Source organism: Trichomycterus rosablanca, chromosome 7 (assembly GCF_030014385.1).
Source record: "Trichomycterus rosablanca isolate fTriRos1 chromosome 7, fTriRos1.hap1, whole genome shotgun sequence".
Taxonomy (NCBI): Eukaryota; Metazoa; Chordata; class Actinopteri; order Siluriformes; family Trichomycteridae; genus Trichomycterus; species Trichomycterus rosablanca.
In genome coordinates this window covers 34,940,648-34,967,577 of record NC_085994.1, presented here as the reverse complement: position 1 = coordinate 34,967,577, position 26,930 = coordinate 34,940,648, and the positions used below count along the sequence as shown (strand labels likewise).

The window sequence follows — 26,930 nt, the reverse complement described above, 5'->3', positions numbered from 1 at the left end:
AGAGAGAGAGAGAGAGAGAGAGAGAGAGAGAGAGAGAGAGAGAGAGAGAGAGAGAGAGAGAGAGAGAGTGTTTTGGTAGCTGGTAGGTGAACAATGGGTGTTTCCTGGCCGGTGTGTCCCTGTCTTCATTAGTGCTATTATGAAACCCACTGTTTCATTCACACAAACACACACTGGTACTACACACACACACCTTTGCGATCACTTTCTGTGTAAAGATCAACAGTGATGCACACTACCACTCTCTTATCATTGAGACAGACACACACACCCTGACACACACACGCACTTACTGCACTCACAGTATTATCACGCTCCTCCCAACAAGCCCCCGAAAAAGCATTCAAGTACCTTGACGACATGAGAGCTCGCAAACCGTGCCAACTTCCTTCAAAATCAATCCAGCTCCATTTCCTTCCCACTCGAAACACATCAGGATCTTTTAAGGCAGGCATCACCTGCACACTTCACACTCATGCAGTGCTTCTCACTTACACTCCACGTTCAAAGTCTTCATAAGGGTGGATGATACGACAGAAGGATCATCCACCTACCCATTTTTTGTTTTGTTGGTGATGGGCTCAAAACCATCAAGAAAGACTAGATGCAAGTCAAAAATACACCCTGGATTCTGCTCCACCTACATATGGCCAGTGATTTATAGAAATCATTCATCACTTTAAACTGGAGATGATTAGATATACTGTCAGGGGGTTGACTACAAAGTGTACAGTAGTTTTATAGTATATGGCAGCCTTTTTTGGTATTTATTGGGAACACTGGAGCTAACAGCAAGACAATATAATTAATACTCTGTAACCTTACTGTACTGTTTTTTTTTTTATCATGTTCTGATTATACAGGTATACTGGCTTTGTAAAAGTTTATATATGCATGTGTGGTATTAAGGAAGGGGATTTAGTTCTTTCTTTTTTCTTCTCTTTTTTATGTTCTTGTGTGTATTTTGTAAAGCAATGTGAAAAACAAAATAAACAGACATTGATTTAAAAAATACACCCTAGACAGAGCAACATATTCCATAGCAATTATGTCCATACATTGTCTGCAAAGTGACTTAATTTTAGGGTACTGTGTGGGTTTTTGTCTACTTATTTATCCATTTTCTCCAATTTTCTCCCGATTAAGCGTAGTCAATTTGTCTTCCGCTGCTGTGGATCCTTGATTGCGTTCGAGAAGCGTATATTGCTGCTCACGTGCCCTTCGACGCGTGCACAGTCCTAGCGGACCCCTTCTTTACGCCCCTGCTTCTGCACAGGCGCCTCTATCTGCTAACCAGGATCCTTGCACAGAGTTTGAAGACCCCACCCACTTAGTTCGGTCATTTCCCCTACCCAGAAGACACGGTGGCCAATTTGTGTCTGCTGCAGACACTGACAATTGTGCCCGCTAGATCAGTGGTCCCCAACCTGTGGGTCTGTGGGTCATTTATTACCGGGCCACACAGAAAGAATAAATAATTAGAGATCGCTACAAAAGCAGTTTTTACTGCTTCCATTTTCAACTTATTTTGGGTGTTATTGTCTCCTATCACCCCTAGGTGGGAGCAGCATCTCGTTGCAGTGAAAAAAGCTCATTTGTGAGTAGTACTGTTAAATCCCCCCGGCCCCGACGGTCCGTAAAATTATATCTTATATGAAACCGGTCCGTGGTGCAAAAAAGGTTGGAGACCTTTGCGCTAGATGACGCCCAGCCGACCGGTAGCAAAGCCGTGATTCGAACCCGGGCGTTCCGAATCTCAGCGCTGGTGTGCTTGCGGAATATCTGACTGCACCACCTGGGCACCCGGTACTGAGTGTTAAGAGCCTTGTTCAGGGGCCCAGTGGTGGCAACCTTGCAGTTGTGGGGTTTGAACCAGTGAGCTTCTAATTACTAGTCCAGTGCTTTAACCACTGAGATATTACTGCCTTTAATCTGAGTGACCAAATGCCCTTAGAATCCTAGTGCACTGTACAGTGTAATACCATGCATATTTAAAAAAAATTATAATTAAATAAATATGAATGAACATTTGGCTCCCATCTTTTTTCATAGGCCCAAACAAACATATCTCTGAATCACACCCACACACACACACACACACTCACACACACGAAATGTCTACGCTCCTAAATGAATAGACTAGCATGCAATTCGGAGGAAGCAAACAATGGTCCATTTGGGCACGGATACAGCATCCGGTTCTGCGGGCGCTCAATCAAAAAGCATTTTAGGGAAGTAGAGCAGAAAGCAAAGCACTCTGGGAACAATGGGTCGCTGGTGGATTCATACACATCATTCCACTAATGATGATGATGAGTACTCGCATATGTAGATACAGTCTGTTAGGCTAAGACAAGGGGTGAGAATGTGATTATGGAAAATGAATGATTAATGATGCCTGTTAGAACTAATGTATTTATTTATTTATTCGCACATACATGTACACCGATCAGGCATAACATTATGACCACCTTCCTAATATTGTGTTGATCCCCCTTTTGCAGCCCCATACGCAACAAACTGTGATGCACTGTGTATTCTGACACCTTTCTATCAGAACCAGCATTAACTTCCTCAGAGAGATTGATAGGTTCTCGAACAGATGATTTTTAATTTGTATAAAGGTGTAAAAGTGTCATTTATTTGCAAATTCAAGCTTGTCAGTGACAATTGAATGTGTTCACAGAGGAAGATGATAGCTGGCATGCTAGCAGGTTGTGCCACCTCAGCCCATTGATTTGAATGGCCTGAAGCTAAGTGTCGCCGTAATCGCTGTCTAAATATTGCGTCTTATTAGTCAATGTCTTATTAGAATCCTCTCTACTTAGGCAGCTGCCTAGGTGGGCAGTAGGCAGCATGGCAGCTCACTAGGTTTTCAGACAGACCCATCGTATTACCATCCTAAGCAGATACTGAGTGTTAAGAGCCTTGGTCAGGGGCCAAGTGGTGGCAACCTGGCAGTGGCAGGGCCTAAACCTGTGAGCTTCCAATTACTAGTCCAGTAATTTAACCACTGAGATATTACTGCCTTTAATCTGAGTGACCAAATGCCCTTAGAATCCTCTTTACTTAGGCTGCTGCGTAGGTAGGCAGCAAGGCAGCTCACTAGGTTTTCGGACAGACCCATCGTATTACTGGGTTAAACTATTTAAACTATGTCTAAATTGTGGGCGGCACGGTGACTCAGTGGGTAGCACTGTCGCCTCACAGCAGGAAGGTCCTGGGTTTGATTCCCAGGTGGAGAAGTCCAGGTCCTTTCTGTGTGAAGTTTGCATGTTCTACCCATGTCTGCGTGGGTTTCCTCTGGGAGCTCCAGTTTCCTCCCACAGTACAAAGACATGTAGTCAGGTTAATTGTAGATACAAAATTGTCCATGACTGTGATTGACATTAACTAGGAATTACCTGTCATGTCATGAATGTAACCAAAGTGTGTAAAAATGACATTAAAATCCTAATAAATAAATAAATCTCTAAATTGTACTTGATTTGGTCCCTCAAATTAATAAAATTAGCTGCACTGGATTTGTAAGGCTGGCAAAGCCGCTATCCATTCTGTTGCTAGTCCACATAAATAAATCATATTTTTAATTTTCAACTTGAATTTGCCAAACTTGTAACCAATCAATCAACCAACGGACACTTACCAAAGCAGCTGTAACATACTGTACCAGTGAAACCAGTACACTCACATTTCAACAAACACGCTTTACTGAATATTTATTTTCCTATATTCCTCAGTGAATTGTGCAGTTAAAGGTTGCCAAGTATGAGCAGCCTAAATGTTTTTAGAAATGAGTTGTAATCACACAGAAGTGACAGATTGTTCACATTGTGTAATGACACTCATTATTTTGCTGTAACGGATCCTATTTTACTGAACGTTATTTATTTAACGAGGGGTAACACGAAATCCCCACCTATAATAATTCTCATGCAATTTTCATGGCCGTGCTGGTGAAATAACTATATCACATATTAAAAAGACATTAGATACTGGACGTGCTGATTGTCCACATTAGAGAGCAACAGAGGCCATTTTTTTGCCGTGTGTCATTTCCTGTCTGTGCAGAGCCCCTCATTCGTTTATTTTTACAATTTCCTTTTTCTCTTTTTACCCTGACTGCAGTCCCCTGTAAGAGGAATAGGAAGGCACTCAAAGCACAAACTGCCGTGTCTATTGCAACATGTGCACACACACACACACACACACACACACACATGCGCACACACAATGGGGTCCTTATAACTCCGTACCTCAAATGTACTCCTTACCCAAACACGAGACCAGCGTTCGCCTGCTCCTTGTTTTTACAGCTAATCTCCTGCTTTCCGTCATCTGTCTGAGATTATTTGTATAGTTTACAGCCCATCAATCAAATCTGCCATGAGCTGAAAGAAGCCCAACTCATTTAAAACCAGGTTACATAACCTAAACTTCAAAATCTCAGGATATCAGCTAACAATATAACATTTTAATCTGTGCATTTTTACAATTATTAAAGCTAAAGCTAAGTTTACACTTTGTTATTTCTGTGGGCTTTTAAGATTATCTGTCGCACGATATGAAATTATTAAGGCAGTTGTAGCCTAGTGGTTAACTTACTGGACTAGTAATTTAAAGGTCGCTGGTTCAGGCTGCCACTGTCAGGCCCTTAAACAAGGCCCTTAACACTCAATTGCTCAGACTGTATACTGTCACAGTACTGTAAGTTCCTTTGAATAAAGGCATTTGCTAAATGCCGTAAATGTAAATGATTATTTGAAATTTCTTGTCCGGTTCATTCATACATTTTACAACCTGAATTTACAAAATACCAGTTTATTAATTAAATACTAAAACTTCTTTACACAAACAAACAAATTTCAATACATATGGCTTACTATGGTGTTCCTCAAGGCTCTGTGCTGGGTCCATTAAAGTTTTAAAGAGGCTTTTTCTACACTATAGATCAAAATAAAAACTAAACAAATACAATCTTGCTGCTATGTGAATTCTCAAAGCTCTGTCTTTGATCAGGACATCTTGCATATCTTAAGATAATTCATGGTTATGTTTCATGGAGCTTTATTTTTATATTTTTAAGCATGAATTAAATAAACATACACTGGTCAATCATGCAGACATCTCCTGGCCAGGCTATGCTGTAATTTTGAGTCTCTCTTCTGCCCTCGTATATAAAATAGTACTGTGAGAAACTGCATGTTTGTTTAAATGATACATTTTTTGGTTTTACTGGACAGAAGGAGCAAAATCTAAAGCCACTCACTGAGTTCTTTAAAACGAAAGATCTACAGTATAATGTTAGAACACAGTCAAGTACGCACAAATCTAGCCAAATATAGAGCCTTGAAGAACTCAAACTGCCCCAGAAAGGAATTTGATTTAACTTCCTACTCAAACACAAAGCCAGGATTTGCCTGTTCAATGTTTTTTTCGTTTGTTTATTTTTGTTTCTAATTCCTGCTTTGCTTTATCTGTCTGTGTTCATTCATACAGTTTAAAACTTGAATTTCCAGTCTTTTTTGCTTTTTTGCATTTTTGGTTAGACTGAACCTTGGCTTTCCATACTTTTAATTATGACAGGAAATAAATAAATGTATTTTAACCATCTGTAATTAGGATGTATGTGGTATAGCGAGGTATTCTATCAGCTTTATGTTAGGTCCATTGTGTTGTTTATAATGACTAAATTATTTCCTCCAAGACATAAAACCATCACAAAGACAGAAATATCTTAAATGTCTTAATGACTCTATATTTGATTCATTATAGCTTTCCTGAAAGGCAAGATCTATTTTGTATATTTAAAGTAATTTGTGGTTTTGCTACATGGAGCTATATTTGATATTTTTAAACAGTGAATCAAATATATATATGTAGTGACCAATCATACATTTCCTGGCCAAGCCATGCTGTAATAATCAGTCCATCCACCAGCCTTATTTTGCATTTTCTTGGTTCATTTCAATGATATGCTTTTAAGCTTCATTTGACAGTAGCATCAATTTCTCAAGCCCAGAAAAACTCATAGACTCTTAGAATCCTAGTATGCACTCATGGGCAGTTCCGAAAATTATAACAGAATGCTTGAAAAGAAATGTATATAATGTATAATGTAAAATACGACTTAGGTTTTCATTTACATAAGTCAAGTCACCTTTATTTCTATATCACATTTAAAAGACATTGTGTGGCAACTGTACATTAAAATTAAGTATAAATACCACTTAACTATGCAACATTTAACAAATCATTAACATAGCCAATTAAAAACAAAAACGTATATTTACATTTTTGGCATTTAGCAGACACCTTTATCCAAAGCAATTTACATTACAGTATATAGTCTAAGCAATTGAGGGTTAGAGGCCTTGCTCAAGGGCCCAACAGCAGCAGTCTGGCAGTGATGGGGCCTGAACCAGCGACCCTCTGATTACTAGTCCAGTACCCTAACCACTAGGCTACAGCTTGCCCTTTTTTAAGTTACTTGCCCTATTTAAGTTACGAGTTTTCAAAATTATGACTTTTAAATGACAGTTAGATTAAAAAGTGTCATATAAAAGTGATAATTTATAATTACGACTTTTAAATGACACTTTTCGGATGTCAGAAACAGTAAAACAGACCAAATATAAAGCTTTTAAAAACTCATCCTGACAAATAACAGAATTTTTTCTTTAATTCACTACACAAACACAAAGCCAGGGTTTGTGTACCTTGTATTTAACAGTTTCTTTTCTTTATGTGTTTAGGATTATCTGGACCCTTTACAACCAAGTAAATGTCACAAGCTGCCAGAAGCATGACAGGTTTATTAACAAATAAGATTATATAACTAATAAAAAATTAAACAAAAACAAAAGCTCTTTGGAACTGTTCCTTGAGGCTCTTTACAGTCTCTTTACAGTATGTTATGTTAGCAAAGTCAGGAACTCCCAAAGGTGATCAGTAAGTCTGAGATCAGGTCTCTGCAGTCCATTGGAAGTTATTACATTTATTTTACACAATTGTGAGCAAGGGATGTGGCTAAACCAACTGAATTCAATCATAGGGGTTATGGGTTTTTTAGGGGTGTCCACATACTTTTGGCTATATATTTTATACACATTGTGTTATTTAATGTAGTATTTAAATACTTACTTCAGATTTACACACAATGTTCATTCATTTAATTTATAAATATGAATAATATAATAATATTCATTTACACATTTTGCAGCATTGTGGTTTGGTTTTGGCTCATAAGTCTCTTATTTTATGTTTAGTGTTGATGTTTTCACTTTTTAATATGTCCTGGTTTATCTATTTAAAAATATTCTCAAGATTTAGTGAATATCAACTTTCTGAATTTTAGTACTATTTCCATTAAAACAGAGCCTTTAAGAAACTCAAATCACCAGAAATAATATAATAATAATATAATATAATAATTAAAAAATATAATGTAAAATATTTTTTTATCCAGCGTCTTGGTAAACAATCGATATTTGCAAATAATTAAATCTACCAGGTTATTTCATTAAAAACAAACAAACAAATAAATAAATAAATAAATAAATAAAATGCACCACATACAAAGATTTTAGGAATTCCTTGCTATAGAACAGAATTTTCATTTAGTTTTTTATAGTATTATTAAATATATTGAAACATATTTATTATTATTATTGGGCAATTTTTTCTTTCTAAGAATATTTGCATTCTTTGGAAAATCATTCTTTAGAAAACAAATAAAGTGGACCAAAGATAGAACCCTGAAAACTCATTGCTAAAAAATTTAAAATGATTTCTTTTAGACATTATTCCAGCCTTAAACAGATACCAATTTGCTCTAAGATGAAGTAAAAATAGTCAAATAAAGAGCCTTTAAGCCTTTAACTCAAAGCTACAGGACAGACTTTAGTTCCTAATTTTCGTATATCCTTATTTTACCTAGTCATTTTGGCTTTGTGAGCATGTGACATCTGGATTTGAGTAAAATTGCCTTCCATTCTAGGCTACCCATTTATCCCCTATTGCCTCATTCTCTACACCACAATAAATCAGCTCCCATACTTAACCACAGCTTCTGCCTGGTCCACGGTCCACTGATTACCATGCATTATGCTTTGGGGAGAAGTCAGCCACCTAAGAGGCATGAAATAAGTAGGTGGGAACATAATAAATCTATAAAATAAGCATCTATTTTAAGAGCTTTCATAAATCAGATAGTGTGATGCGCTGAAGATTTTTTATATAAGCTAAACAGACGGTTGAATGTAGCTGGTAAAAGGATCAGATAGGCAATTACAACCACAGAAACATCTGGTCAAAACAGTCTGTATGAAATGTTAAGAGAATTAATATTTGCTCCATGGCTGCATGTGTGAGAGGTGGAACCGTGCAGGTAAGGTCAAAGGGGAACAAATAGAGAACACAGGATGAAAGAAAGCACGGAAACAACTAAAAAAACCATGAAGTTCCAAAAGAAAAGCAAAACACCATTGAAAATCAGTTCATCTCGAGGTTGACGGATGTGGCGAGAACTTAAAAAGTTTCTAGTCTGCACATTTCCCTGATCTTTTTTGGCCCGTGCACGATCAGCCACTTTATCTCTGACCCTATCCTGCCTGTTGTTTCCCAAACTGCCCAGAAGACAGCCTCGCATTAAGCCTGCAACACAAACACACCCCCTTTCACCCCCTTATTCACTTACCCCCTTGCCTTGAGTTTATCTCACAGCCACATCTGGAGTCTATCAAATCCAGCTCTAACGACCCAACCCCCCAACTCCCCTCCTTTCTTTTCACTTTCCTGTACCATTAACCCTTTCCTGACACTATTACTGCTGTCATGACCCATTCAGTTCACTGCAGATCCAAAACTACAGAGTTAAGAACACAGAGCTATTTCTAGCTATTTCTTTCTTTCTAGTGAAGCCCCACAGATTATTTTTCCAGTCTCATGTCATCCCAAAGCTGGACTGCTGTAACTCCCTGTGCTACTCCTGGCTGGACTGACGATTTTCCATCTACCCAAGTGTTGCCTCATCAGCCTACTGCTGCTATCTATTCCTAAAGCTCCTTGCACTCCATTTAATAATGCAAAAACAATCATGAGTGCCTACAATGCCAAAAATGTACCTGATAGAACTTATTAAACTGTTAGATACCCGGTGGTCTGGTTTGTCTTGATCCACCCATCAAAACTCAAGGAAGACAAGCATCAGACTCTTTGGCATGCACCCCGACTGTGGAATGATTCTCTCCTGACTGTTTGACGCTGTCTTTTGTTTAGGAAAAACAATGACCAAAGACCCTTCACTAAATACTTAAATAAAAACTCATTTTTATTTGTTCAAAAAGCGAATTATCTTGCAATATAGACATTTTAAATATGTTCTGGTACAGTTGTGTACAGTTCCATTATGATTACTTTATTGACATGTAACAACCCAGTAGTGTTTGCAGGAAAGCAGCTCCATATCATGATGCTCCCACCTTAATATTTCTTTTTAATTAGGCTGGAAAGCAATCGGCCAGTACTTTTAATATAGTGAGGCGTTCCGCAGGGCTCTACATTTGGTCCATTTCACTTTGAAAGGAAGTTACCTGCTAAAGACTAGGAAGGCTATTTTCTACATGTGGTTCGTTGGTTTATCATAACTGAAAGGACCTTGCTTAGGTACCCAACGTTAGATAACTGGCAATAATCAGACTTAAATCAGCAACCTTCTGATTATTAGCCCAATATAATATCTCAACCACTCAGCCATTACTGCCAACCTGTAATAGAACAACCTCAGATCTTAGAGGCTTGAATTCCACAAGGTGTTGAAAACATTTCTTTGAGGTTTTGGACCAGACTGAAGGCGGCACGGTGGCTTGGTGGGTTAGCACTGTCACCTCACAGCAAAATTTAATTACCAGGTGGAGCATTCTGGGTCCTTTGTGTGTAGGTTTCCTCCAGGAGCTCCGGTTTCCTCCCACAGTCCAAATACATGCAAGTGAGTTGAATTGGAGATACTAAATTGTCCATGACTGTTTAAAATTAAACTCAAACTGATGATGATGAATCTTGTGTAACCAGTAACTACCTGTCCTATAAATAAATAAATGAAATCTCCAGTTGCACCACATCCCAAAGGTGCTCTGCTGGATTCAGATCTGAAGACTGAAGAACAATGAGCTCATTGTGATGTCAGTGAAACCAGTTAAAGTTAAATGTATGTATGTGTTGATGTCACATGACCGGCAGGTATCCAGGTGTTTTTAATAAAGCGTATACAGTGTAGTGATATGTGAGGGCCTCACATTGCCACAGGAACCCTGACCATACTTCACGTGAGCTTACACAGACCTCTAGATTTTCCATTGACCTAATATGATTTATATCCACTTCTAAGTGTCATTACCATTTATATTGTTTTTGTCACACACACACACACACACACACACACACACACTCTCCTTTCATTTGGGTACATCATTAATCATACACAAGCGTGTATTTCCTGTCCAGGGGACGAAAGTGTTCTGTGTTGCAGAAATAGAACACAAGGACGAAGTCTTTTCCCATGCACATCCACCCTTACCCATCCATTCATCCATCCATTCACAATGCACAGCTTAGACTGGAAATTTGGTACGTTCTCCCAGTGTACAAGTTCTCTCCCACTTTTATTTTTTCTGCTGCACTTTTTCTCTGGTCTGTATTGTTTTGCCATTTTATCAAATCAGCAGAGCATTGTTCCTGTAAACATGGAGGTGACCATCACAGTGGGCATGTTAGGAAGAAATGTCCACACACACACACACAAACCCTCTCACTCTCTGATTATTCTCATTACTTGAACTCAAATCAGTGTTAGACAGGCTGTTGGGATCTGTCCACACACTCGTTAGGGTCCCCGCTCATTAAATGTGAGGGCTTTAAAGGGCTTTATGAATGCCGCTGGTGTTTCTCATCAACTCATCAAACCTAGTGAGCTGCCTTGCTGCCTACCCAGGCAGCTGCCTATGGGTCTGTCCATAATCTAATCTAGTGCGTCTAAATAAGGTGATGACTTACTAGAATCTTCTCTACTTAGGCAGCTGCCTAGGTAGGTAGGCTGTAGGCAGCAAGGCAGCTCACTAAGTTTTCGGACCGACCCTAAGTAGAAAGGATTCTAATAAGACATCGAACTCATAAGGCTGAGCAATTATGGTGATTACGTCACTGCAGTTTTTGAGATGGGGTAAAACAGAAGATGTTGTTACTGCTGCAGAGGGAGTTTTTGTATTTCACACCAGGAAGCATCACAACAGCTACAGATCAATGGACTGCATGTTTTTCTCTGATTCTGAAACAGCGTAAACATTTCCAAATGTGCGCACTAAGCTAGAGGTTAATGTCAACACTGTGAAAGTGCCACATTCTGTTGAAATATCTCTACTGATAATCTGTTCTACTTGTTGTTTTTATTGTTTAGGGCCAAACGCTGAATGGAAAGGAATAAGATTATCTGATCATGATGGCATTTGTTAGTTTTCTTGTTAAAGTTAAATGACGCCCCCTACAAGTCCTCTCTTTTACCACAAGTGTCCCCTTGAATATCAAAATATGGTCACCCTAATACTGTATAGGTCGTACTTAAACTAAATGTAAGTAGCATTGCATTACAAAAATCATTTAAAATGGGGTATTTAGTAATCGAACTGTGTAAATGTGTACTGTATGTAGCGTAATGTGTGAGTGCGCTTCACGTCAGTCCTCACAGACCGAATGTCTCAGTGATGACAAGAAAGTATAAACCTCCTCCTCTGCCAGATTTATTTGAAAGACGGCGTGTTGGAGTTTGTACACAGTACGCACGTCCGGTTACATGCAAGGCATGATGTATGTTTTTTCGAGACCTCAACACCTGCAGTCAGTAGCGCACATTATAAACAAATGTCATACTTTCATATAACCGCACACAGCTGAACACAAATGGTTCTCATTTATATTGTTATTGCTGCAGATTGCACCCCCCTACACACACACACACCCATCCCACGAAGCCCAGTCTGCTGAGAACTGAAACTGGATTTGCATCTATGCAGCGGCTAACATGCTATACTCATGTACAATGCTAATTCTCAATCTGAGCTAATTCACAGATACGCAGCACTGTCCACTATACACTGTGTTCTCCACAAACACATACGCCTGTTAAAATAAGCCTTTCTACATGTACGAACCTATACGGGTGTAAAATAAACACCTCAGAGTGGCTGCTGAGAGCCAGCGGTTTGGCTAGTCGTGGAGCAGTGCTGCCCTTTCTGTAGGTCTGGTCTGGTTTTAATAAAACTAAAAGTGTAGGGGAACCAGGATTGTTGAGTGGGTTTGACTAGAAAAGCTTTGTCTTCCATCCATAAATGCAGAGGTTGGCTGTTATGATACAAAGATTTAAAACTGTGTAGTGTCTTAAAAATATGATGCATCAAATCAGTGAATATTTGGAAAAAGTTAAATGGTGGTTCTGTGGTGTCCCATCCAATCAGTGTTTTAATGTAGTCACATGACTTTTGATTTATTTGAACTAATGCTAAACTCACTTCAGTTCTTATAATACTCCCATCATTCACTGCATAGATGGATTTGAGGTGTCAGTCATATTGAGGTCGGGCGGCACGGTGGCTCAGTGGGTAGCACTGTCGCCTCACAGCAAGAAGGTCCTGGGTTCGATCCCCGGGTGGGGCGGTCTGGGTCCTTTCTGTGTGGAGTTTGCATGTTCTCCCTGTGTCCGCGTGGGTTTCCTCCGGGTGCTCCGGTTTCCTCCCACAGTCCAAAGACATGCAAGTGAGGTGAACTGGAGACACTAAATTGTCCATGACTGAGTTTGATATAACCTTGTGAACTGATGAATCTTGTGTAACGAGTAACTATACTGTTCCTGTCATGAATGTAACCAAAGTGTAAAACATGACGTTAAAATCCTAATAAACAAACAAACATATTGAGGTCACTCAAATGTCTATAAATCCCAGGAAGAGTGGCATGATTTCTGTGCATGTATATACACCAAGAAAATGTGGTATGTTTTGCCCTCTGTGCCTATCCGTCCCAGTAAAATAGGCAATTTTCGTTCATGTTCAGATTGATGTGGCTTCTGAGCCTGTCTGTGCCTTTCAATCATATAAAAGGGGCAAATCTTCCTGCCTCTCAGTCCATTAAAGAATGCACCGTCCTGTGCCTGTGAAAAATTGTGTCCTCTGGGGCTGTCAATCCCAGAGAAAGAAATGTAGCCTCTGTGCTTGTCAGTCAAATAAAGGAAACGTTGTCTGGGTCTGTCAGTCTGTTAAAGAAATTAGCCCTGGTGCCTGTAAGTCCAGTGAAAAGGTAAATTGCAAAATTTATTAGCAATAGAATTGGGTGTACTGGTTGATCACACTACCTAGGGTGACCATACACTGGGCACCATGGCAATTTGTATAGGGTAGAGGATAAAATATTTGACAAATGCATTAATAATTCAACTATGTTATTAAACTTTAATAAATGGACAGCTACTCTTTACCAAGAAAACTAACAAATGCCTATCACGGCGTTGACAATAACCTCAAATAACCCCAAAACAACAAGGCAGACGAGCAGTAAATTAATCTGTAGCTGTTGTGATGCTTCGTGGTGTGAAATGCAAAAACTCTCTCAGCAGCAGTAACAACAACTTCTGTTTTACCCAATTTAGAAATCCCGGCCGGACACATTTTTTAGGTCCAGAAAAGAGGATGTATGGTCACCCTAACATTACCAAGGGATCAAGAGCTTTTTCCAAAGGCGATAAACATGTTGGCTAACTTTGTTCCCTTAAGAATTAAACGTAATTATGTTTTTAAAATGTTTTACTTAAGTCCATTTGTGTAATATGTTTTGTTTAATGATTTGAAATCATCCAGTGTAACAAATACACAATATAATATAAGAGGCAATCAGAACTTTACAGTATAAGGATCCACCACCTTATCCACTCATACCAGCACAACACACACTAACACACCACCACCATGTCAGTGTCACTGCAGTGCTGAGAATGATCCACCACCCAAGCAACACCTGCTCTGTGGTGGTCCTGGGAGGGTCCTGACCATTGAAGAACAGCAGGAAAGGGGGCTAACAAAGCATGCAGAGAAACAGATGGACTACAGTCAGTAATTGTAGAACTACAAAGTGCTCCTATATGGTAAGTGGAGCTGATAAAATGGACAGTGAGTGTAGAAACAAGCAGGTGGTTTTAATGTTATGGCTGATTGGTGTATATTTCATTATTAGCCCAGAGACATGTTGACATAGCTTTTTACAGTTATTGTTCAATCCAATGTTTTATACTCAGGATGCAGTTGCTATGTTTCAATTGTCATGGATGGAAAGCAGGGGTGAAAGAATTGTTTGGAAGGTATTTGCAGGCCTGAAGCTCAGCCAAACAAGTTGGAGAAGAGATTTCCATAATAGGATGTACAGAGGAGAGCAGAGAGAAGGAAAGGTAATGAGGAGAATGAAAAGAAAGAAATATAGCAAGTTCAGTTTTATCATTTTTATTATTAATAACGTGTGTTCAGATGATCTGTGCTGTATCATGTATGGATCTGTTGTGCCAATAACTAGAATTGAAATGGATTGAAGACAAAGATAAAGCGACAGCAAGAAAAACAATGAGAACAAGGGGGAATTAATTTATCCTGGAGCGAGGAACGATTGCTATAAAAATTACACCCACTTTATAAAAGAAAATAACCAAACCATGTTTTGTTTTGGCTCCATGGAGTTTAAACCCCAAGTGTTCACTTATCTTGATTACCATCTACATATTTTACTTTATGTCATGGAACTGGACTGTAGTGGTTCTGTGCATGAACATTAAATCTACATTCTGTATCTACATCTGAACTGAGCACTGTTTACATTTCCAGTTCATGCAATGGGTGAGAAAGAAATAAACAATATAAAGAGTACGCTTTTGGGCGACCACAAGCCACCAGAACGGCATCAACCGTGACTTGGTGGGTTTTGGGTCTTGAGGTGTTGAAATGCGCATTTTAAATTTTTTGAGATCTGATGACTGTACGGACATGGATAACATGTCTATGCAGTAAGTATATGGCACATGTATACCGTAAACATAAGCTTTTTAATGTATCTGTTTCTCTGCATGCTTTGTTAGCCCCCTTTCCTGCTGTTCTTCAATGGTCAGGACTCTCTCAGGACCACCACAGAGCAGGTATTATTTGGGTGGTGGATCATTCTCAGCACTGCAGTGACACTGACATGGTGGTGGTGTGTTAGTGTGTGTTGTGCTGGTATGAGTGCATCAGACACAGCAGCGCTGATGGAGTCTTTAAATACGGTGTCCACTCACTTTTCAGTCTATAAGACACTCCTACCTAGTTGGTCCACCTTGTAAATGTAAAGTCAAAGACGATCATTGCTGTTTGAGTTAATCATCTTCAAGACCTTCATCAGTGGTCACAGGACGCTGCCCATGTGGTGCTGTTGGCTGAATATATTTTTGGTTGGTGGACTATTCTCAGACCAGCAGGGACAGTGAGGTGTTTAGAAACTCCAGCAGCGCTGCTGTGTCTTATCCACTCATACCAGCACAACACACACTAACACACCATCAACATGTCAGTGTTACTGCAGTGCTGAGAATGATCCACCACCTAAATAATACCTGCTCTGTGGTGGTCCTGTGGGGGTCAAGGAGGTGGTTTTAATGTTATGCTGATCGGTATATGTGACCATATAAATAAAAAAGAATTTAAACCAGCTTCAGTTCCTTTTCCTAAAAGATGTTTTACAAATACTTTAAAAAAATTAATTGTTTTTTTAAATCTTTAATACTGCTAACCCACATTAACACAAATCATAATTTAAAAATATAGACACATGCCCTCTGTATACTCATGTGCACACACGCACTAATTATCTCAAACAACAACACTTTTCCGTGCATGACCTTGTTGAGGTCGGTGTCAGTGGGTCACAGTCCCAGTGCTGCTGCCCCCATTCACAGCAAATAATAGTGTTCCCATAATCAAATCCACCTGAACTAACTCATCAACATATTATCGACTGTTGTTCAAGCAAAGAAATGACAAACATGCAGTGTGAGTCTCCGGGGGTGACTGACACACATGTTGAGCTCATATGTAGATTGATGACCTATTTGGATAAATCACATAATTTTTGATAATCACATTTAAGTGTGATTTGTTTCTCATCTCATCTCATTTATTATTATTATTATTATCAAAGTGAATTAATGAGGGGCGGCATGGTGGCTCGGTGGGTAGCACTGCCACTGATTGGTAAGGTGTGTGATTATGCATTTATATCTGTGTGAATGTCTGTATGTGTGGGTGTGGGTCTGTGTGAGTCTGTGTGTGTGTTGTGTTTGTATCTGTCTATGTGTGTGTGTGTTTGTGTAAGTGTGTGATTGTGTATTTATATGTGTGAATGTATGTGTGGAGGTGTGTTTGTATCTATATGTTTGTGTGTGTGTGTGTGTGTGTGTGTGTGTGTGCGTGTGTGTAAGTCTGTGTGTGTGTTGTGTTTGTATCTCTGTCTGTATGTGTGTGTGATTGTGTATTTATAATTGTGTGAATGTCTGTATGTGTGGGTGTGTGTTTGTATCTGTGTATGTGTGTTTTTGTATCTCTGTGTGTGTATGTGTGTGTGTGTGTGTGTGTGTGTGTGTATAATGCATCTTCCCACTGTATATTTAAGATGTAGTAAGCAGGCCTCCACCAGTGCCCCCCTGCTGTTTTAACCACTAGTCCAGCTATGGGATGTGATTTGTGACCCTGGCTCAGATTTCTCCCCATCAGCCCCTGCTGCTCCCTGAGGGGGGCGTGTCTGCACTTAAAAAAACAAACGATATCAGATCCGCTTACTTTAAACAAACAGCTACACACAGGCCAGAGACCTGGTCTTACACACACTGCTAATCACCTTACACACATGCACACACACACACACACACACACAAATACACTGCTAATTATCTTACACACGCAGCTAATGAGCTCGCACATGCACATACACATAGAAACACTCACTCATTCACTCACTCACTCACTCATTCATTCACCCACTCACTCACTCATTCACCCACTCACTCATTCACCCACTCACTCACTCACCCACTTACTCATTCACCCACTCACTCACTCACCCACTTACTCACTCATTCACCCACTTACTCATTCACCCATTTACTCACTCACCCACTTACTCAATTATTCACCCACTTACTCATTCACTCACTCACTCGCCCAACCACTTACTTATTCATTTACCCACTCACTCTCACTCACTCACTCACTAACTTACCCACTCACTCACTCATTCGCCCTATATGCATTATAACCACACATCATCACCATAATAATTAGGGTGGCACTGGCGGGACAGTGGTAGTCTAAAGGGTAGAGCAAAGCTCATCAGTTCAAATCCAGGTTCTGCTATGCAGCTACTGTTGGGCCCTTGAGCAAGGCCCTTAACCCTGTCTGCTCCAGGAGCGCCGTACAATGACTGACCCTGAGCTCTGACCCCAGCTTCCAAATGAGCTGGGATATGCAGAAAAAGTATTTCATTGTACTTTCATTTGTATATGTATATATGAAGGGCATGGGTTTGATTCCTCGGCCAGGCGGTTCTTTCTGTGTGGAGTTTGCATGTTTGCCCTGTGTATGTGTGGGTTTCCTCCCACAGTCCAAAGACATGCAGTCAGGCCAATTAGAGCTACTAACATTGCCCCTAGGGGTGTGTGTGTGTGTGTGTGTTTGTGTGATGGACTGGTGACCTGTCCAGTGTTTTTCCTGCCTTTCACCCAATAAATCAGAGCCATTGTGACCCTGAACAGAATAAAGCGGCAGTAAAACAGACAATAAATAAATAAATAATAAGAAATTTGGTGGGATTAAACGTTTGATCATCTTCTCTTGACTTCTTTTTGCTATTTCAGAGTATTAATAATTGAACATTTTAGAAAGAACTGAGTCATTCCAGTCACACCATAAACAGAACAATAAATAATGTGGCTTTTCGGGAGGAGGACATAATTAGACTTTTATTACGTTTCTGTCTCTTTCTCGTTGTCATTAATGAGGGTGTTGCACTTCATTAAACCCCCCAAAAAATCTGCTTTTCATTCCAAACGCCTGCTACTGGCTGTGTCTAGGTCGTTAAAACTTTTTTCCGCTGCTAATATCCTGTTAAAATGCAGAAGTGGCAAAAGCACGGAAATTCCAGGTACAACTAAAAATACGTGTTTAAATCCATTAACACTCAGCTAAAAATCATGAAATATAAAGACATATGTACTAAACAATATAACATATACATTTACTGTTTATAAATAAAATAAAGGAAGTATAACTTAAAAAATACCCAGATTATACATTAATCTAACTCAAATTATTATTCAGTGAGAACCATAAACCGCAGGAATATTTAATTAGTTGCCCCATATACAGTATGTGTCTATAACAACAGCTTCTCATTTGGGAAGGCTTATCACAAGAGTTTTAAGTGTGTATGTATGAACTTTGGCCTTTTCATTATATAAAACCCAATACACCACACACCAATACAACCAGAATCAAGTCAACAATTCGCATTACTGCAACATTAGTCCAAATGTGCTGATATTGGTGAACACAACTAATTATTTCAGATAGTGATGAAGTGATGAAGATGAAATGACTTCCAGTTTACTTACAGTTTATCCAACCAGTACAACCCAGCGAAGGAACCATTTCTCAGCACGCGAATCCGATTGTTGCTCAGGTTTCTGTAAGGCAGAACAAAAAGAAAAATTCAGGCTCTACAGATCTCCCATACGCAAGTGTAATACATGTACATATATAAAATATTCATATATAACACACACCAACTAGACATAACATTATGACCACTGACAGGTGAACAATAACACTGATTATCTCTTCGTCATGTCTCATGTTAGTGGGTGGGATATATCAGGCAGCAAGTAAACATTTTATCCTCAAAGTTGATGTGTTAGAAGAAGGAAAAATGTGATGGCTAGACGACTGGGGCAGAGCATCACCAAAACTGCAGCTCTCGTGGGGTGTTCCGGTCTGCAGTGGTCAGTATCTATCAAAAGTGGTCCAAGGAAAGAAACAGTGGTAAACCGGCGACAGGGTCATGGCCGGCCAAGGCTCATTGATGCATGTGGGGAGCGAAGGCTGGCACGTGTGGTCCGATCCAACAGACGAGCTACTGTAGCTCAAATTGTTAAAGACGTTAATGCTGGTTCTGATGGAAAGGTGTCAGAATACACAGTGCATTGCAGTTTGTTGCGTATGGGGCTGCACAGCCGCAGACCAGTCAGGGTGCCAATGCTGACCCCTGTCCAACACTGAAAGCGCCAACAATGGGCACGTGAGCATCAGAACTGGACTACAAAGCAATGGAAGAAGGTGGCCTGGTCTGATGAATCAAGTTTTTTTACATCACTTGGATGGCCGGGTGCGTGTGTGTCGCTTACCTGGGGAACACATGGCACCAGGATGCACTATGGGAAGAATGCAAGCCGGCGGAGGCAGTGTGATGCTTTGGGCAATATTCTGCTGGGAAACCTTGGGTCCTGCCATTCATGTGGATGTTCTTTGACACGTACCACCTACCTAAGCATTGTTGCAGACCATGTGCACCCTTTCATGATAGCTGTGGCGTCTTTCAGCAGGATAATGCACCCTGCCACAAAGCAAAAATGGTTCAGGAATGGTTTGAGGAGCACAACAATGAGTTTGAGGTGTTGACTTGGCCTCCAAATTCCCCAGATCTCAATCCACTCGAGCATCTGTGGGATGTGCTGGACAAACAAGTCTGATCCATGGAGGCCCCACCTCAAAACTTGCCTCAACCGGTCAGGGCTGTTTTGGCAGCAAAAGGAGGACCAACACAATATTGGTCATAATGTTAGGCCTGATCGGTGTATGTCATATATTACATTTCCGTCTGGGCTTTCATGGACAAACTGGAAAAAATCATTCAAATAAAGACGAAATCCAACACAAATACATGCGCATGTGGGACAGGATTGCTCAAGTCTGCATTCTGAAGCACACACCCTTACATAAAATCTAACACAAACACACATGGAACTCAGACACACAAGCGTGCATCCATTAAAAACCTGACAGTACGGTAACAGTATGGTAAACATGCTTACATATTTGTATTTCATACATACCAAATCATTTCAGTCGGTTACACAATTACACAAAATCTTCCACATAAACTATAAACCCAACCAGACCAGAGACCACCATCCATGCTAGACGCAACTCATCAGTTTCCACTAGCGTATAAAACAGCACAAAGTAAGTGGAACAGCTTTAATGAACAGAAACGTTCGAGTGCCAGGAGACTCTTATGAGCCATTTAGAAGATGTATGGGATATCCCGGTCTTTCACATTACCAGTCCGGACTATAATAAACACCCGATACGTTCGTCCTAAGGAACAGCCTGCGACTGTCCAAATATTTAAGGAATAAAACGGCAGCCATCCAAAAAGTGAAAATATGTGCTCTGAAGTGAACTAAGATAAACACGGGGAAAAGAAAACAGAGGACGAGGCCGACTGTGAGGGACGGTAGCCAAATGAGTTCAATGACTCAAAAGTTGCGCTTTAGGCCACGTCAAGTCTGGTCACCGCGGCAAGCTGGGTCCAATTAATTTCCCCAGAAGAACGGGAGGATGGAAAAATCAAGGGTGAAGGAAAGAGGAGGGGAGGTGAGATCTTGATAATCACGGTGGATACATTTTTACATCAAAAGGAAGTCAGCAACATCAAACGTGTGGCGCGGCTCTGGTGACGACAATTATCCCTCTCGCCTGTGACTAATGGCTCTGAGAGCGACGACCGAGGAGTATCATGGGGTGAAGGAGGAGAGAGAATCACATGGTGCTTTTTCATGTGTTTCATGTATTGGTGGTGCACCGATTATTAATTATGGTCGAGCTGAAAAGTGGTAGCCTGGCAATGACGGGGCATCAACCCTTGACATTCAGATTGCCTCAGTACCTTTACCATTGGGATGAAAAGTGGTATTCTGGCAGTGGTGAGGCATCAACCCTTGACATTCAGATTGGCTTAATACCTTTACCACTAAGCCTCCTCTGGCATGGCAAACAACAGAACATTTCCAGTAGGGCTGGGATACATGGGAAAATTAATCCCTCAATTTCATTTGTTTCACATTTATTAAATATTTTTACACAATATGTATTTATTATCTCAAAGTTTATTTAATATGATTGCATTTTTATCAGCTGCTTTATCTTGGTCAGTGTCTCTGCAAGTCTAGTTCCACTGGGTAACACCCTGGACTGGACACCAATCTATCACTGGGCTTTGGCTCCTGTCAGACCTAGCCACTCGTGTCTGTGTAGATGCCTGGATGGCTAATAGCACCTCTGAGATTTTATCCCAGATCTCAGCGGTGGTGGGCTAGCTTGATAGGCTGCTAGACCACCCAGGTTCAGGGCTAGTAATATCCCCAAACTGGAGTACTAGTCAAAAAAGCTATGTAACCATAACACCTAAAATATCCTCGCAAGTACAGCTTGTTCCATAATCCACAAGTTTTATATTTATGGAACCACAAAACGCCCCTGGATAAGGACAACATGTGCTCGGACCAGTGATAAAAAGCCACGGACAGTAAAGAGCAACAATGAGGTGGACTTCAAGCAACCATCACTGTTCCTACAACCCAAACAAACTGCTATTCAAAAAAATAAATAAATAGGCACATGAATGGGCATGTTAAATATCCACACAAGCAATCCAAACAAAAATGAAATAAAATAAAAATAGAACTTTTGGCAGTGTACCACATCATCATGGCAAAAAGGGTTCCGTCCACGTAACACCAAGAACACCATGCCCACAGTAAATTATGGAGTACTGAATCAAAACATGAATTAAGTGACCGGGTAAATGAAGTCTTCCAAACTAGAGGAACATTTTATATTATCAACCAAGACCCCCAAATATAAAGCCAAAATAAGTTTAGTCTATTAGTCTAGTGTTTAAAGTAGGAGTTAAAGGTGCTTGGATGACCTAATCAATCTCCTAACTTACATTCCATTAAAATACATGAACGATTTTGAAATTGTCCATCTGGAGAGTCTTATAACCTTGAGGAATCAAAATTAGCCGAGAGGAATGGCTCAAAACATACAAAATACTCCCAAAAGTTTGTGGTAACTGTGTTATCGTAGAAGTCTTAAAGCTGTATTAATAATAATAAGTTCTAATATTATTACTGAAAGTACATCAATATGTAATTATTAACAATTATTAACAATTTCCCTCCCCGAAAGTTTCCTTTCTGTTCTTTTTTGTATCTGTATGGTGGAATTTGGCTGAAAAAGGTGGCGCACTGGGATATTCCGCTAGCACATCAGCGCTAGGATTCTGAACTGTCCGAGTTTGAATCTCAGCTCTGCTACCGGCTGGTTGGGCGCCCTCTAGCAGGCACAATTGGCCACTAGTCTGCTGGGTGTGAAAAGACCGGACTAAAAAGGGGTGGGGTCTTTGACGCTGTGTAAGGACCCTCTTTAGTAGGTGGAGGTGCATGTACAAAAGTGGAGATCAGTGCATGACTCTCCATGCGTGAGACTGGCCTCATGTGCAAATCCATTGAAGTATGGGTGGACTGGGCACACATCGGAGGGAGCATGTGTCAGGTGAATATACCCTCCTCAGACATGAGTGTAGTCCCCAGCAGCAGGAGACTAATTAGCTATGCTAAATTGGGTAAAAAAATGGAGAAAATTTATCAGATGTATGTGGTGGCTATACAAAGTTGAACAAGTTGGATTGGTGTCTGTTTCATTTAGCAGTACATGAATGCCATTAATAGGTGTGTTTTGAGTGTCTCTTTGGTAACCGACTGATTAGTGTTCCCCCACTGAGCCCCAACTCGTCCACCCCATGGAGCTTAATTGGCTGTAAATGTTCTGTCTGAGACAAAGTGTGTTTTTAATCTACACAGCAACATGCAAAGGAAGCAAAAGAAACCAGGATTAAGAGTCGCCTGTCAGCATATCGGTTGTTTGACCTTGTACATGTAAAGTCAGAGATGATCGCTCATCTATTGCTTGTTATCTTCTAGACCTTCATCAGTGCTCACAGGACGCTGCCCACGGGGCGCTGTTGGCTGGATATATTTTTGGTTGGTGGACTATTCTAGTCCAGCAGTGACAGTGAGGTGTTTAAAAAGTCCATCAGCATTGCTGTGTCTGATCAACTCATTCCAGCACAACACACACTAACACACCACCACCATGTCAGTGTCACTGAAGTGCTGAGAATCATCCACCACCTAAATAATACCTACTTTGTAGTGGTCCTGTGGGGGTCCTGACCATTGAAGAACAGCATGAAAGGGGGCTAACAAAGCATGCAGAGAAACAGATGGACTACAGTCAGTAATTGTAGAACTACAATGTGCTTCTATATGGTAAGTGGAGCTAACAAAATGGACAGTGAGTATACAAACAAGGAGGTGGTTTTAATGTTATGGCTGATCAGTGTACTTTACCACAAAATGAATATTCTATGTTGATACCTTAACCACTGAGCCAGTGATAGCTCAGTGGTTAAGGTACTGGACTAGTAAACAGAAGGTTCCCGGTTCAAGCCCTGCCACCACCAAGTTGCCACTGTTGGGTCCCTGAGCAAGACCCTTAACTCTCAATTGCTCATTGTGTAAGTCGCTTTGGATAAAAGCGTCTGCTAAATGCTGAAAATGTAAATGTAAATTATTTGTTCGACTGTACACTCATTAGCCACATTATCACACCCGGCAATTTCTAATATTCCATTGGTTGTACTATAAACAACAAATGAAGTCATTTTTTCCGATAATCCATAAACTGCACACCAGTTAGATCATCGTCCACCAATCTGTCTTAACCACTGTGGGATAGTCCACAAATCACATTCAAATTTACACATTACCACATTCTGGCTACTACACCACTCACTAACTACCACACCACCCAGTCAGAGTAGCATTTAAAAATGCTGAAAAAGTCTCAGCACAAATTCCCACCACTGAGTGCTTATTTATTCCTCCTCTTTGGAAAAAAAACGTCTGGGTGGTTCAAACAACTAGATCGTCAGGAAGCAGGAAAAACTAGAGGGTGCATAATTTAATAGGTCGAGAGACGGGGGAGAGACGGACAGACGCAGAGACAGACGGAACGGAGGAGGGAGGAAGACAGTGCGCTGGCGAAATTAAAGTCCATCTAATAAGTTCCAGAGAGGACTGAAGTACAGATAGTGAGTAAAGATGTAAGGCTATCATTTGGAAAAGTGAGCATCTGTACATGAGCGTTTAGCCTCTGCAGCGATTGAGTTTTATAGTTGCGTGTGTTCATGGGAGACAGGTTCTGTGTGTTCTTAAAGATTAGCAACATGTAGCCCCGTGGGGTGTCTACATACTTTTGGCCATAGAATGTGTGACACGCTTACTCAATTACACTTACACAATTTAAATCAACTAAAGAAAACCATTTGGTCATTTCCAATTTCCCATTGTACTTCCACTGCCACTTGTACCACCTCTATTCTGGCCAAGGAGAGCTGTAGACTATCACGCACCCCTTGGGCACAAACATACTCTCCAGTTTTCCAATTGAAGCCATACCACATACGTTATGGCTCTATTTGACCTTACATTTTCAGCATTTAGCTTTCATCCAAAGCGACTTACAGTTGTGACAGTATACAATCTAAGCAATTGGGGATTAAGGGTCTTGCTCAAGGACCCAACTGTGGTAACCTGGCAGTGGTTGGGGCTTGAACCGGCAACCTTCTGATTACTAGTCCAGTACCTTAACCACTAAGCTACAACTGCCCTAGACTGCCCTCCTTTTCCCCAACAGACAAGTCCTGTAGGTCACACCCCAAAAGGGCAGCAAGGCTCCATCAGAAAAGGCCAATTGTGTCTGTTGGATGCCCAGCCAGGTTGGGAGCACTGCTGAGATTTAAACTTATGAGTTCAAACACTTACTGCTGTGCTACCTAAGCACCCAAATTATCAAACTAGAGGTACTCTATATATAATGCATCCTATTGATCCATCAAACCTCTGAAATTGTACTGGAGGTTGAAGCACCAGTGGCTATCAATGGATGGATGGATGGATGGATGGATGGATGGATGGATGGATGGATGGATGGATGGATGGATGGATGGATGGATGGATGGATGGATGGATGGATGGATGGATGGATGGATGGATGGATGGATGGATGGATGGATGGATGGATAGATAGATAGATAGATAGATAGATAGATAGATAGATAGATAGATAGATAGATAGATAGATAGATAGATAGATAGATAGATAGATCCCATATAAATTTTATTGGTATTTTCTATACATCTAAAGATGACTATTATTTTTAGTTAATTATCCTATTCATACAACAGCCAGTTGACTGAAGCTCCTGCCCGTTGTGCCTGAATAATAATTTTTTAGATATAAGATGTAAAGAAAGTAACTTGCACTGTTCTTCTTTAACATCTTTTCAAAAAGGTGGTAAGATTGCATGAACATATAGAAACAAAACCATAAAAAAATAAAAGTAAAAACTTTCAGAACCCTGCAGCTTCTTTAAGGTGTCCAATCTGTACAAAGCCAGAAATAGGCGCCACACCCACCGGACCAAACAGGAAGCGGACAAAATGGGGTTGTTTATATGTGTAGCTGGGGGGTCAGCCCAGGAGCACTTCCTGCCAAAAGTGTGATGAACAGACACACAGAGGAAGAGCAGGTGGATGCAGAATGGGAGGAAGAGTTGGAGCAGACACGGAAGGGAAGGTGAGGAAGGGCAACAGTAGCGGATGGGATGTCAATAGATGTGAGGAAGAACTGTAAGCTGTGGCGTTAAGATCCCGCCCGCTGGAACCAAGTGACGAAACCGAAAACATCCAGATCAGTGATCCTTCCAACAAACCCAGATCTGCCAGGTGATAAAGTGGAATTCATTACTCAAGAGAATGTGTTTTAATTGCTGCAGAGTCCAATTCAAGTGTGCTTTAGATAATTCAAGCTGATATTTGTCATCATGGTAAGCTTTTGCTATGATGTGACCATGGAAATTCAACTTATAAAAACGTTGGAGGGAGTTTTACAGTACAGATGATTCTACAGACCTGGGATCTGCATTTGTACCAAATATGTTGGCATATTTGGATTATGGCAACCCTAGCAGTGTAGAACCTGTCTAATGGAGGCATCCAATCACAGCAGCACCAAACATCAGGCAATGTCGGCTACCAGAGAGCCAAGAAACAACCAATTCTACACTTTCCCACAGCCCAAACTAACTTTAGCCACTTTAGTCAGTTAGCTTTAGTATAACCATCTGGCTCTATGTTAACTGGCATCGCAAATGCCCACTGGGCGCCTATCGCTCTATGCTCTTGCCAACTCCACCCTGCCCTGTGCTACTCCATTTTCATAGTGGTTTAGCTCGTTTTAGATTTGTCTCCTCTGACCACTGTGGCAGGAACCGAGGCACCAGTGCCAGGTAAATTGGTCTGACCATAGCGATGAAGGGTGGAGTGAAAAAAAAAGCTGGAACTGCAGACAAGGAAAATAAGGCTGGTAGTCTGGAGCCATAAGAGGGTCTGTTATAACAACCAAGGGACCGAGGGTCTATAATAACAACGTACTGTGTGTTTATAGTTTATGGTATGCATGCCTTAGCAAACAATGGTAAATGAGCTACATAATGGGATTTAATAAGGAGGTAGAGGTTAAGTCATGTTCCTAGCTTCAACAATACATGCTTTAAAATGTGGTTTATCATGTGACGTTGATGGAAAGGTTCAAGGTAAGTAAAGTTATTCTATTCTTAATTTGGTAAGCTGC

General features: G+C 40.5%; 1 protein-coding gene across 1 annotated transcript in view; it reads right to left on the bottom strand.

Annotated features, from left to right (window-relative positions):
- Nucleotides 1-26,930, bottom strand: part of adgra2 (adhesion G protein-coupled receptor A2) — a 68,239-nt gene that overhangs the window by 20,606 nt on the left and 20,703 nt on the right. Inside the window, exon 2 of the mRNA XM_062998627.1 lies at nt 18,725-18,796. Coding sequence (XP_062854697.1) covers nt 18,725-18,796 — 72 coding nt within the window. The remainder of the gene's footprint in view (nt 1-18,724; nt 18,797-26,930) is intronic.